Source organism: Phalacrocorax carbo, chromosome 1, assembly GCF_963921805.1.
Source record: "Phalacrocorax carbo chromosome 1, bPhaCar2.1, whole genome shotgun sequence".
In the NCBI taxonomy this organism is placed as follows: domain Eukaryota; kingdom Metazoa; phylum Chordata; class Aves; order Suliformes; family Phalacrocoracidae; genus Phalacrocorax; species Phalacrocorax carbo.
In genome coordinates this window covers 203208839-203224203 of record NC_087513.1, presented here as the reverse complement: position 1 = coordinate 203224203, position 15365 = coordinate 203208839, and the positions used below count along the sequence as shown (strand labels likewise).

Here is a 15365-nt window from a genome sequence, read left to right as displayed (position 1 = left end):
GGCAGCAAGGTGACCCTGAGCCAGCACTGTGCCCTTGTGGCCAAGAAGGCCAACGGTGTCCTGGGGTGCATTAAAAGGAGTATGGCCCGCAGGTCGAGACAGGTTATCCTCCCCATCTACTCTGCCCTAGTGAGACTGCATTTGGAGTACTACGTCCAGTTTTGGGCCCCCCAGTTTAAGTAGGATGTGGAACTGCTCGAGGAAGTCCAGCGGAGAGGTATGAAGATGATCAGGGGACGGGAGCATCAACCTCATGAGGAAAGGCTGACAGACTTGGGTTTGTTCAGCCTGGAAAAGAGAAGACTGAGGGGGGATTTCATCAATAGCCAATAAATATCTAAAGGGAGGGTGTCAGGATGATGGGACTAGGCTCTCTTCTTTTGTGCCCAATGACAGGACAAGGGGCAATGGGCACAAGTTGGAACACAGGAAGTTCCACTTAAATATGAGAAACAACTTCTTTCCTGAGAGGGTGCCAGAGCAGGGGAACAGGCTGCCCAGGGAGGTTGTGGAGTCTCCTTCCCTGGAGACATTAAAAACCCACCTGGACACGTTCCTGTGCTCCCTGCTCTGGGTGTGGCTGCTCAAGGAGGGGGGTTGGACAAGATGATCTCCAGAGGTTCCTTCTAGCCCCTACCATTCTGTGATTCTGTGATTCTGTGAATGAGCACGCTCTGATTACTTGGCTCAAATTTTAATTTAAGATTTGAAACAAAATTTCTTTTGTTAAAAGATAAAGCTGTTAGGGTCTGTATATCATGTTCTTCCTGCCTCTGTTCGCTAATGCACTGCAGATAATTAACACACAAAATATTCCTCTTGTCTCAAAATTTTATCTCCAAAAATTAAGTCAGTCTACATTTAGTATAGTTCAAGTAGCCAAAGATCAGAAAATTCATTGATATATACATACATCAAAATTTGGCCTTAGTCCAAGAATTACATGTGGTTTTCACTTATTTCTCATTTCTGTAGTCTGTTCCTGAAATACATAATCTTTTCTTCCATATTTAAATTATAAATTATTGACACACACTGCAACACAAACAGTGAAACACAGGACAAAATGCACATTCAGGGATATTGAAGACTGAGGATAATATTCTCCAAAGGGTAGGAACACAAATTCGACTGAAGTTAGAGGCAGCGCATCTGTGTGTTGTGGAATACAGATTTGCTATTCTTCAACAATCTTTCCACAATATCTGAGTTGCCAGCGTGACTCACCCAGTTCTGAAACAGATCTAATGAACTAGGCCCTGAAGGGGCCTGTCTCATTCATGCGCTACAGAAGGAGCCCAGACCACAAGGTCAGGCTGGATGCTTCATTTCAGACAAACCCCTCAGCCTACATTTACTGCCACTCCTGCCAGCCCAGCCTGAAGATGACCACAGAGATGAAAGCAGGTAGCAGCACGATTTCCACCTTCCAACCTCAAATCCCATATCTAATTCAAAAGCAGAAGACGATGGTACATTTTTGCTAAAGGATATAGGATTTGAAAACAAACCATGGATGGATGTGGAGTTTCTGTCAATCCTACTATGCTTGGCCCACAACATGCAATACCAAGGACCTAACCTAGAAGCTCAGGACTCACGAAATCTGCTTCCAAGAGAAGTAAAACTCAAGAACACGAAGCAATCAGAAGCTGCTTATACATCACTCACACCAGGAGTGCTCCCAAGTTTCTGCAGCTTCCTGTATGCGTCCATGCTGTCTTTGGGGTGATACTTGGACATGCACCATCCCTCCCACCCCCTACTCAAGTTTCAATGAAAAGGAAATCCAGATAAGAACTGCACCATAACCCCCCGCAGTGAGACTCCCTATTTCCCCTCCTCCTCACTGCGTACCTTCACACTTTTTCTGACCCTCTGGAGATATCAAAATTTCCGTGCTGGGAGTAAGTCAGTCTTGTCACAGCCAGAGGTTGGAAAAGGCACACAGATACCCAGCAGTGCTGCTACCCCTGCACCAGCACCTTCCTCATTGATTCATGGAGACATGTCACAAACCCTGCACAAACTGAAGCTGGTTAATCCACAAAGGATATTCTTTCCCTTTAAGGAGTTAGGGAAATTTCTGCTATTCCTCAGATTTGATGTAAAACTCAGTAACATAGAAACCTTGGGTCATTAAAGATCCTCAGACAGCTTTGTAAGACTAGAGGCATTAGCCTTGCTGGCTCTGTGAATCCCGGACTACATTCTTTTTCAAATTTCCCCTCCTGTTATATATTAAACACTGTGGCCAATTTTAGGCTGGAAGCAGCTGTGGGGAAAGAAATCCCAGTGTATATTTTATATATCAACTCATTAGGTAAGATCATTATTATTTTATCATACAAAGCAGTGATGAAATTTCACTATCATGTCAGCTGCTCTTTACCTACCAATGTGCTCACATCAGATGTTGCTAAATGATTAAATAGCTTTCTGACTTAATTCTCTGAAATTGTTTTCTGAAGAAAAGTGGAGAACACTAACTGGTACCACTCCTTATCGTAGGCAGTGTTCATTCTGGAGACCACCTGGAGGTACTGCTATTGCTGGCTTTTGTGTTAGCAGTGCTCTACAAAATGCTTTAAATAATATAGACTGTATCTTCAGAAACTGATGTTCTTCTCCCACTCTGGTTTTTCCTTGATTTATCTACTGCTTAGATGTCAGTTCAAGATACTGCTATTCTTCCTCCACAATACCTGCCATGTTGCCATAACGCCTTAGCCTCTCCTGGCCAGCAAGAGGCTGTTACAGACTCTCAGCCTCACCAACTACCATGGGACTCGAACAGAAACACAGACTGCAGCCTAAACTTTCCAGCAATTTTGATGTTGTGTGGTTTTAAGATCCTGAAGTAAGAATACTAAAGTGAGGCCATACAAAATATCTAGTATCCTTGGAAAGTTCCATCCCATCCCCACTACCTACAAATGAAGCTGTTTTATATAACTTTTGTTAGCATTACTGCACTTCAATCCCATTTTTGCCAACAATCATATTTTTCAGTTCAGATATCTACACTTATAGAGAGAGAGGAAAATTAAATAGTACATTGAAGGGGAGAAGTAAGATTCTAAGACACACTTGAGAAAGCTATAAAAGCAGCAGTCTTCAATAACTGTCTTGAGAAATTAATAGGAAACTTGTTCTTACAGAGAGAGGAAAAAAAGAGCTAGAAGAGAGGAAGAGTCATTGCTGACATCCAGCAGCCTGCTCTTTGCATCTGGTTTTTCAGATCATTTACTCAGAGCAGGACTTAAACGTCTCAGTGGAAATTTTAGAAGTTCTACTGCAAATATCCTTAAGTATCCCACTGCACCGGACTTAATTTAATTTCACCTCCCTGGTACAGTGGAATATGTTGATCCTACACAGAGCTGAACCCTCTGAGCAACCATCCTAGTCCATGTGGTCCTACCAGGACAGAGGAAAGCAAAAGCCAGACAGTGGACATCGTGCAGGAAGATCCATGAGCATATGGATTCATCCTCTGATTCAGAGCTAAGAGAAGCTTGAGAGTTCTCAGCACACAGGATCTCCCTTTGAATAAGTGCCACTAGTACTATATACATTTACAATAACTTCTGTGGTGGTGCAGCCCCCCCACCTGGGGCCACTCGGAGATCTGAGGCTAAGCCCTATTGTGCTGTTATCTTACAAGCGCAGGGACTTGGGGTGCCAGGCACCATCTGGCCACACCTGGGCTGTCTGCTGCCTGAATTGTATACCGGAGTGGCTCAGCACAAATTTTGGCCAGATGGGAAACACTGCCCAAAGCCAATCATCTCAAGATCCTGTAAAGAGCGATCCAAGAGGGAGAACCTTTGAGGTCTCCAGAACCGCAGCTGTGTGACCCAATATCTTCCCCAGGCCTGGGACACATCTCAGGGTAGATCTTGCAAGGATTGAAGGATCATGCATCGAAGGTCTCGCTTGGACTCAAAGGCCTGACTTTGCGAGGTTCACTGACCACCCGTTGATGAATGACAGCACATACAAGTGAGTGAGCCATGAAACTCACAAAAAGGGAAATTTTAATCACAGGTTAACCTCTGTGTGTGTATGTGTGGTGTTTGTGTGCACGTGCGCAATTTGATTTAAACTGTCTGCCTGTCAGTGTGTATGTGTGCAATTTACTTAGAGCTGTCTGTTGGTCCGTCTGTGCATGTGTGTGATTTGATTTAAAACCCATCTGTGTGTACAACCCTGCTGTGAGTTGCGGGTGACCCCTGACATTCCTGAATCTTTAACTAAGTCGCTATTTTGACTGTAACAATTTCATTGAATCGCTCTGTTAAATTGGCTGATGCTTAAGAATTACACAACCTAATTTTGTGATCTATCTCAAAAATATTAATAAATCCTAAATTGCTGCTAGACCAAAACCATGTAAAAAACCTTATTCTGTGACAATTTCTAAAAAGAATCCTCTCCCACATATGCCCAAAGTAAAACTTCCATAACCTTTAAATTACCATTTCAAAAATCTTTCTCTACTAAACATATTTAGGTCATAGTAGGTTTACTGGAGTTAACTATAAATTAATAAATCTATCAAGAAAAAAAAAGAAATATATCTTCAACTCATACAATCCAATAAATATAGCAAGTGCAGAAAATAAACTAGAAATTTCCAGTACATGTAATATTTCATTAATAAATTTTAAAGAACACTTGAAAATTGAAAGTAATTTTAAATTAGCTGAAGGAAATAATGTATAAAAACAAAGATTAGCAGAGTGGAACTAAACTAATATAGAAAATCAATTATTGTGTTATGAAGCTGAAGGGGAAATTGGTTTATAGTCTTTGATCATGAAAAACAGTTGGTTAGGAACAATTCTCAAATTGCTTCACTGTGTTTTCTGGAAGGATTACCAAAAATAAGAAACCAAAAACGCAATACAATGGTTCTGATCCCACATATATCAGTAAACATAGTTAGAAACTTACAGAACATGACCATAAATGTTGTCACATACTGTAAATTCTTAGGGAAAAAAACCCAACAATCCACTCTTTTAACTAATATGTGGGTCTTTCATGAAACTAAGCTGCCAGTGTGGGGCTTGCGAGTCGACACACATCTCTCTCAAGCTCAGCTGTTTCATGTGGGACGGATGTGGGAGCCCACTGCTAAGTGATCAGACATACCAGACACCAGCCCCACACAAGCCCCTGCTCACCGTGTGCTTCTGCTACGCGTGACTCGGCATGTGCATGGGCACGTGGGGAAGGGAGGGCACTTTCCCACACCATGATGAGCAGAGAAATTGTAATCATGGCGTTTGCAGCACGAGTCTCAATGGCACAGACTTTCTGCGCTTTGTGATGCCAGTTTCCAAAGCATCCTCCCACAAGCTACATCTCAGTTAAAAGTATTTCCCAGATTCACGCTGGTGGTACCACTGTTACTTTCTCCTGTGATATGCCAGGTGCTACAGAGGTGTTTAATTGACGAAACCTGTGATTTAAAACACTGCTGTTGTAAGAACCGCTCTCTCTGCTGCCAAGGACCCAGCGGCTGGAAGGCTGACAGCTGGACTGTGTGCAACACGTCTGTTTGCAATGCACTTCAGGAGCCTTACAAGAAGTGCCAAGTACTGGATTATTACCACTTGGCAGGCCTAAGACATGTACACAGGGTGGGACTAACAAAGTTTATCAGTCCGACCTGACAACCTGTTCTAAATAAAGGGAGAAAAGTCATGTCTAGAACAGCTGAAACATGCACACCACAGGCAAAAATCTTACAGAAGAGAAAGAAAACATAAATCACTCAAAGATGAGGGAATCTTCCCTTTTGAAAGGCTTCTAAGCAATCAGTCATCATTCCTAAACTCAGTCAATGTGCACAAGAGGAGAAACCCAGACCAGCCGAGGAGGAAAATCAGCACAACCAAATGCCCATTTGAACTAACATCAGTGCTGACAGAAGATGGGAGGCAACAGACCAGCACTGCAGTCAACCCTGTCAGTCTGCTGGGCGCATACTTACTTGCTAGTTAAGCTGATCAGGATGCATAAAAATAATGTTTCAGGAGGAACCAGGACGCCTGTGGCTGCCAAGTTGTTTCAACACGTCCTCAGTCTTGGGCTAGCTGATGTCCAGCTCTGAGTTAAATGTTGCCTGCTTGCACATGGTGGGTACCTACGTGTCATGGTGAAATCAAGGTCCCCTCTTTTCAAAGTAACAATTCAGCTGGCTCCATAGTAGTTTGCCCTTATTAATAGCAACTAACCAGCACCTGATTAGAAATACATGAGGTCTCCTGTGCAGCTCAGGGATTACAAGCTGCAGTGTGCACAGCTATCAGCATACCACAACAGAGCCAAGCCGAAGTCTGTTAGAACAGCTATTTGTGCTCGTGGTCGGGGGGGTGGCTGCTGCTGGTCATTTACAATTAAGGCCAGTTTGTAATATGAACCTGCTAAACACCTGAGCTATCCAGCAAAACTCCCACTACCTTCAACAGACCAGGACTTAATTCAAAAGAATATGAGGTGCCAATTTTAAGCGATGCACTGTTTCATTCAAGATTTGGTAACAAAGCAGAAAAGTTTCACAGAAATTCTCCAGTCGGAATATTCTGTAAAATTGCTAGCACTGCATCATACAGACCTTGTGATCCGTCCTCCATTTTCTGGGGTATTTTTAAATCCAATTTGCACGAACTGGAATCTTTTGGTTCGTGATCCTTCTTTCTATGAGCATGGGAAGGCCTCACAGATACTAAATAATTTTACAAAACCCTCAGTTCTTTAATCTCTTCACTAAGGTAGATACTGACATCAAAAACAGTATTTAATCGATTTCCAAGGGTATAAAAGAACTCCAGTCACGTTCTTCTGATCTGGAAGTGGGCAAGGTTGGTTTTGGTTTTAATTTATGATGTATAAGGGAGAACATTAACAGCAGTATGACTAAGGACACGACTGAAGGAATGTTCGAGCGAAGAGGCGGGCATCACATCTACTTCTTGGTGATTCATGATTACTATTATTACTATTTGTCATTTTTATTTCCTCACTACTATTCCACATTAAAAGAAAGTGGACCTTCCACAAAAAGGTTTCACCCAGGAAATCCGCATCTGCAACACTGCCATTTTCTTCAAATTAGTAACTTTTTTAAACAAAATTACAGTCAACTCTTGCAGAAAACAAGCTATCCACACTTCCCACATAGCTTTGAGAACACACCTAAAATCACAGTTCTTGATATGCAGTTCCTCTTCTACTCCATTTACTTGGGGCTCTTGTATCCAATCTCACATTTCATTCCTAGTGCCAAAGCTTGCTTTTTGGTGGTTTGTTTTTTTTTTAATATTGACACAGGTTTATTTAGATATATTAAGTTGGGGGAACAATACAGTTGTGCTGTCAATTGTACTGATGGTATGAAAAAGTGTAGCTGTATAGAAATGGATATAGAAAATAAACCCAGACTTTAATGAGTCACCTTCACATTATATTCCATAACTTTTATTTTGCTAAAAGTAGTATACTTGATTATGTATTTAAGTTGTCACTGCTAAACAAATAATAAGCATTCTACTGCAAGATAAAAATGTTAAACCATTCCAGAGAAAACAGCATGTAATTTAATTATCACTAAGCTTTTTGTTCACATTTAATTATCAAAACTTTCATTTAAATACTGCTTATCAATGCAAATCCTTTATGCCTCCCGCTGAGTAGGCTCTGTGTGCATGTCTACACTCACAAATATGTGCACAAACATGTACGTACGACTCATTTTACACAGTTTAAGATTGAAGCCCTTTGCTAAGTCATTGCCTTGCACTCCATCACAGTTTGAGGTACAAAACCAAGTTATAAAGAATTTGATGAATATAGTTTACCTGCCAAAATTTTCTTTTGCTCATGCTTGCAGAGCTGGAAAGTCTAAACACAGCGTGATGAGGCAGACCCACCATGCCAAGTCACCTTTCTTTGGGATACTGATATTTGGCAGGAATTCTTCAAGTAGCCAGTTATTATAACCTCCAGCTTCTGCAGTGGCAAATGCTGCTGAGAGGGTGTTTGAGAAAGAACACACTTGCTATTAATATTTATACAGTGAAAAGTATGCCATATATATCCCACACATTGCTTAATCACTACTCCACCTTCCTCATGCAAATGTAACAAATGACTTGTATTTACATGGAAAGCTTCCAGTTTTATAAAATTTGGTCCCACAGGGAGGTGACTTTCATTCGTTCCATAACTATGGAAGAATGATCCACAAATACCACCTTTTCTTAGGAGTGGGTATAAATAAACCTACAGAAACACTGCAATGGGTAAAGCAAAATCTATTATTAAGTATTAGCATACGAAACCATTCAGGTAACATAGCTGACCATACGAAGTTCACTGTTCAATTAGTGAGCATACACAGTGAATACAAAAGTGCCTAACAACTAAACACAAAAAATCCCACAGGTATTCACCAAAAAATGAACATACATGGCTAAATTCACCTCTGAGAGGTAATTTTCAGGCCAGGCACCAGTTCCAGCATAAGCTCACTGTTTTTTCAAACATCTTCAATGTATAAAACGATCTGGTAGAGAACTCCATCTACAGAACACTGAGCCTGCTCCAGGAATGGAGGAGCATGTTGAAGACCACCGAACCAAGACCTATACCTGGCCAGTATCATGCTCTTTACGGACTAAGCTGTATGGTAAGCTAGAGCAGTCCTCACTAGCAACAGACCTCAGCTCTCCACGCTGAAATAATTATTGTCAGTCTGCTTTGCTGCTCTTTTAAAAGAAACCTTTATTGAATGCCCTACCCCCATAAAACTCACAGTTATGGTTTCTTTTTTCCTCATTTCTGATGAGGCAGGAAACATCAGACCGCATGACTGACTTTTTTTTACTAATTAACCTGTCAGGCTGAAACATCAAAATAAATATATTTCCTTTTGATTTAAAACAAAATATTTATTTGTTATTCTTCATTCAGATTTTAAAAAAATGTATTTAGGGAAAAAAAAAGCAAAACTCAATATTAAGCCTATCTTTAGTTCAAAGTGAAGCATTCCCTTCTAGATACTTGTAGGAAATGCAGAGGGAACTAAAAGCTGGATTTTCTGGGGCTTGGTAATAATGGTGATGTTCTTTTACCCAAGACTTCAGGGATTAAGTTCAGCCTCTCAGACTCTGAGAGTTCCAGACATGATTTTTTTTCATGTGCCCAGTAGGAAGTAGATCCATTAATCCTAATTCACAGGAAAGTGTTCCATCCACTAGGCTATAAAAGGAAATTACACCCCTTCATACTAACTCTTCCACCTTTTTGCTGTCAACAAAACTATTGCAACAGACTTGCAGAGGATATAGCATCCCAGCAAAGAGACTGGCAATCCGAAACACAGCTGCCACATTGCACAGTACTCCCTGAAGAGATTATGTCTAATGAAGAGTCTGGAAGATAATTTTACAGGTCATTTCAAGCAAGAGAGTTGAGGCTGGAGATAAAAAATATGTTATGCCAATAGCACAGCCTGTTATATTGTAGGCAGGAAATAAATTATTGAACATATTATTTAACAAAGAAAGTGTTTTAAAGTATATTGGGTTTGACGGTGCTGAGAAACACTTGAACTGAAAACCAAAAAATCTGAGGATAATCTCGCCTCAAGGCAGTATTGCACATTAGAACCCTTTTTCCCATTTCCATCTGATAATTTACGTGCCTCATTTACTTTACAACTGACATTTATAATTATCCTACCTCACATGTATAAGAAAACATATTTATTTTTCACGATGCAAAACATTTCAAACTATAAATAAGCAATATAACCAGATGTCTGACTGAATTAGTGTATTCTCACTAGCGTAGTATGCTGACAATCTGTTCTTCAATAACATTTTTTCAGCAGGGAAGTTTACGTACACGTACTATCACTTTCAAGTCCTACTGCACATCAGCACTCAGATTTGCCGTTAGACCTTAAAATGCACTTTCCATCCTGTTTTAAACTACACAACCAGGCTCTTTGACAATTAAATACTTTCACAAGAGGGGAAAAAAAACATATCCACATTTTTGTATTTCAGCAGGCAATCTTCTGACAGGTATGTCGCAATTTATTTTTTGACATGTTAGGGGCAAACCTTGATGACTAGATGAAAGATGACTACTAGAAAGAAAGTGTTTACCTGCATATCATTTCTCATATACAATTACTAAATTCTTTAAAAGTAGCCTTATCTTTTGGAAGGCATTTAGTTACAAATTCTGTAGGTAGCCTGGAGTGTGTTCTTCCTACCAAAGGTCCTGAATTCAAACGAAAAGCAAGATTTTTCAGCACAAAAATCCCATTAGAATCTTGTTTTGCACCATATCACTTATCAGGTTAATACTCTTCTATCCACTCACTGCCAAAAGACTGTGTGACCCTACTTGACAGAGCTGCTGAGCCCAAGGTAACAAAGGTAGCAGCTACCTCAGACCCAATAATGCTGTCCTGCAGAAAGAGGGGCACGGAATTCATACTCATTCGATGTGATGCACTTTGTTAAGCACAAGTACTGAAACTCAAAGCCTTGAATATATGAGTAATTCTCTCAGGTCTCTTGCTACTCACAGAGTCAGTTAACATTGACAGGTCAGTATTTAAATATTTTTTCCAATTTACAGGTAATTTAATATCTAAGCACACTATACTGTCTCAGCCTAAACATAACAGAATAACCCAATCAGTGCTGCTGAACTCATTGACACAGCATCAACCCAGCTGGGTTGATCGCTCACAATCATTCTGATTTTTAATGTGACCACATTATTTTAAAATCAATGAATCATCTGAAAAATCATCGGGGGGGGGAGGCAAATTCAGTGTATTTTATTAAACAGACAATTATTTGCTATTATAAAGGGACTGTATATCAAGGGTCAGGAATAACACCACTGAACTAAAGTAGCAGTTTGGTGGATTAGGGCTTTAGCTACAAATACGAGAAATAGTTCTCTTAAAATGCTTTTTTTTAAATTATGCAGCACTACACCACTTAAATGCAGTCACAAAGCAACACATAAAAAGCATGTTCTACAAACAACACAAGCAATAATATCAGCATTAGCGTTAAATTGCCACTTGAGGAAAACTATTCCTTGGTATCAGACTACTTTTCAAGCCACAGTCACGTGCCCTATTACACCAGTAAGCACGTTACCCTCAGTAATGTTTAAAAGGAGGTACATTTCAGCCTTTTTTGGACATCACCTGTACTCTGTGTTACTGTTCTGCAATAATCACCATCTCACAGGATGTTCTTGGGGCATTTCTGCACGTGCAAATGGTGCCTATCATTTTCCACTTCCTTTGAAAATAATACCCTTAGCAATTGGATATACCCAGAAATACTCTAAGTGAAACAAGCAGCTTTAGTTAAAACATTTTAATACATCAACTGATGTAATCTGGTGGGTTATTTTCTTGTGTTTGGATTTAAGCACAGACGTACCATTCAATCTCAAGGGACACACAGCTCTAACTCAACGGACAGACCCACAGACCCAATGGGTTAGACTCATAATTGAACAGTCACCAAAGATACATACAAGGACTTCAAGGAAAAATATGGCACCTGACAGCAGGAGCAGCTCCCCCAAGCTGCCCCATTTCTGTAAAAGTAGCTAAAGACTAAACACTGACAAACCATGTACGGACAGACTTGGTAAGGCATGCACACTGAGTCCAAGTAGATTCACAGCACATGAAATACTGATTTTACTAATTTATCTGTCAGGGTAACACATGCCCTTCAGCAGCAGTGTCCTTGGGATCTCCAGAGACCTTATCACTCTACAGATACTAGAATACTCTCTACCGTAATAACATCAGGAAATACTGGTCATTCAAGGACTTTCACATAAAGTAGAGAAAAGTATTCTTACTACATGTAGATGACAAAGACCATAAACAGTACATCCTAAATATGGGCCATCTGATTATGTTCTTGGCCATATGAAGGCCACTACTAAAACAAATGGCTTCTGGCTGAAAAGACAGATCTGCAAAATGTACCTAAAACATGATGTAGGTGGAATTTAGGTCAGAAAATTCAAAACCTATACTTAGTAACCAGCATACCCTGGTGGAGCCTATACTCACTGCGTTCACCCCTGCCAGCCAAGGAAGTCCTCGCAGCGGTTCCATGTAGGTACTGTTTACGGGTGCCTGTGAAGTGGCTCCTTTCCACAACCGGAGAAGCCCCAAAGGACAGCTTCCCTGTGCCTAACATGTGTAAAAAAACCAAGTACTAAAACAGCCTTCTTAGCAGCAATTGTATAAATTTGAGAAGGGGCACATTCCTCAAATTTATACACACCACAGGTATCAGGTAGCTCCTGTCTGTTCTCTCAAAGACTGATGGAAACACCTTCCATCAGGGAGGGACTCTAGGGTCCTGGACCTACCTGTACCACAGAATCAGCCATCTAAGCCCTTGACATGACATGATTGGAGACAAATTCCTGCATTTAGTGCTACCCTTGTTCTACAAAGCAACTTGATTAGAATGTAGGCTTTCCTGATAGCCACTGTGAGATGATGAGAGGTGATCTCCACACTTGTGTGCTGGATCAAAAGCTGCTAGCACAGGTTTATGCCGCTGAAGTGAAAAAATCAGCACCCCACAGACCCTGCAGATTTTAAGAGATGCTTTGAATCATTTATGCAAGATATATCCTCTCATAGCTGCACAACCATTCTGAATGAGTACACAGCAAAAGAACTTCAGAATTGCCATATTAGTTCAAAGCTGAAGGCCACTAGCTGGAACCAATCTCTGAACTAACCATCATGAGCTTAGCATGCTCTTATAGCTACATGAGCATATTTAATTAGTACCCTACAAAGACACTTAGAAATAGCAGTATAGCAGTGAATTCTGAAAACTCTGGTTGTTCTTAGCTGAGTTTATAAATAATCAAACACTGTGAGTGTTGCCACTTTCGTTGCTGCTATTCCTTTCCCATACCCAGGTAGTTGGCAAGGAGCTGGTAAGTCACCCATAGATAAAACAGCATAAATTAGGAGAGGTTGATAACTGGAATTCACCAGTTAAGCAATAAAACACAATTCATACAAAAGAAAGTACACATTTTCTGGTAATCACCTGAGATTTTAGGACTCATCTTGCATTGCCTAATACCCATTTTCCCCCTCTGTAGGATAGCTTCTCCTGAGAAGCATTAACAAGTGGTAATTATGGAAGTCATGCTGACAACACATAACCAGAGGGACACTGTCAACACCAAACGTCAACTGGCCTGGATGTTAAAAAAATGCTGTTCCTGGAACCTTTATAATTTATGTTTCATCTAGTTTTTATTGCATATGTTCTTACACCCTACTTTCAACAATAACTATCCGGCAAAACTTAGAGAATGGCATTACACGAGGCTACACGGTTTTGACAAAATGCAGTAATGGAAGGATTACGGTTTTACAAACACGCCTGTAATGTGCACCCTCTCTGCGGGAGCGACTTACGGTGGGAGTTAAAATGTCTGTAACGATATTAAACCCACCGGATACCGTCAGTTTTAAGTAACCCGACGTGGCCCGCACCACCCCGCACCGCACGCCGAAGCCGTCCTTCGCCTCCCTCACAGCGGGGCAGGTACCGCGGTCCGCGCCGAGGACGGAGGCCCCCGCCAGCGGGGCACGGGGGTGCTAACGCCGCTCCGCCGCCTTCCGCACAGCCACCCGGCCCCTCCACGGGGGAAGACAAGGGAGGACGGCCGACCCCCACCCGCGAACGGGTCCCGCCACGGGCTGTGCTGCGGCCGGAGCGCCCCCCGCGCCCGCCAGCACCTGTCCCGCCGCCGCCTCTCCCCCCGCGGCGGGGGGCAGCGCGCAGCCCCGCGCCCCGGCCCGCTCCGCGCCCGCGGGGCCGGCCGGCGGGACTCACACGGGGTAGAAGGCGTAGGGCGGCAGGGCGCTCTCCTCGCACGGCTCCGCGTCCAGCAGCAGGTAGTCCTGGCTGTCGTTGCGCCGGGCGCCGGGCGCCGGGGAGCTGCCCCTCCGCGGGGCGTAGGGCTGCGCTTGGCTCATCGTGTCCCGCGGCTGAGACGCTCGGAGGCGCAGCGGCTCCCTCAGGGCGCCGCGAAAGCAGCGCGGAAGCGGCCAGAGCGCGGCACTGCGAGTCCGTCTCCTCACAGCGCCGCGTCCCCCGGCGGACGCAGGGAGGGAGGGAGCGAGGGCAGCGCGGCGTGGCGCGGAGGCTCCCTCCGAGACCGCCGAGGGGTGACTGTGTCAGCCGGTGCCGGTGCCGCCGCCCCGGGAGCCGCCGCCCGCCGCGCCGGAGCCGACGCGCAGCTCGGAACGGGGGCAGGAAAGTTTGCGGCGCACCAGCTGTCGCAGCTGCCCCCGGCCGGCGGGAAGGGGCGGGAGGGACGGCGGCGGGCTGCGCTCGCCTCCCCTGAGGGGCCGCAGCGGCTGCAGCCTCCGCGCCGCCCCCGCCGGCGGCCGCCCAGTCCCGCCGGCCCCGAGCCGTCCCGGCCCTGCCCTGCCCCGCCCCGCCCCGCCGCGGCTCCCGCCGCCGGGCCCAGCCACGGCGGCGCTGCCGGTCAGCGGCCGCCCCGCCGCCTCGGCCGCCGCGGGGCCACCGCCTCACCCGCCCTTGCGCGGTGCAGCCTCCTGAGTAGAGGTGTGCGTACCTGAGCTGCGCGACAGCCCCCGAAAGAGGGGCTGTATTCTCAGGACAAGCTCGGCAGGGACAGCGCTCGCCTGCCGCCGCTCTGCCTGCGGCACGGCCCGCGGTGCTCTGAGGAAACCACGCAAAAGTCTTCCCCCAGGAATCTGGCGGGAGCGCCAGCGTGCAGCTGGCGGCTGACTCCCGCTGCTAGGGAGCAGGAGCAGGTCTTCTTCCTTTATTTTAGGTTGGAAATAGAGCGTGTTCTGTGGTCGGGTGCTGTTCATCTGTTTCGCAGCAGAACTCGGTCTTCTCACGTCTAATAATTTCAGATAAGAGCAGGGGCAAAATATCACCTTTCTTAGCAAAAACCCAATAGTTTTGCAATAATAACACTTCAGTGAAACTCAGTCCGCTTGGGTTTCTCGGTTCTGCTTCTGTGGTAGCACTTTGCCTGATGATATTCTTCTTTTACTTAAACAGACTGTAGTAGCTTAAATACACTAAAATAATTACAACTCTTCTAGGAAAAAAATGTAGGGCACTGAAGAAAGAACGTGATCATAGGCACCTTTCACATTAAACATAATAGACTTACTATTTCATAAAGGAATATTTATAACTAAATATTGTCAATGTGCAGCTGAAATCAGTGTATCCAAATAAAATCTCTCCCTCATTCCCGGCCACGTT

The 15365-nt window shown here is 43.7% G+C and overlaps 1 protein-coding gene across 1 annotated transcript in view; it reads right to left on the bottom strand.

Moving 5' to 3' along the window:
• Nucleotides 1-14484, bottom strand: part of TRPC6 (transient receptor potential cation channel subfamily C member 6) — a 108915-nt gene extending 94431 nt beyond the window's left edge. Inside the window, exon 1 of the mRNA XM_064441315.1 lies at nucleotides 13950-14484. Coding sequence (XP_064297385.1) covers nucleotides 13950-14092 — 143 coding nt within the window. The 5' untranslated portion in view covers nucleotides 14093-14484. The remainder of the gene's footprint in view (nucleotides 1-13949) is intronic.
• Nucleotides 14485-15365: the final 881 nt, after the last annotated feature.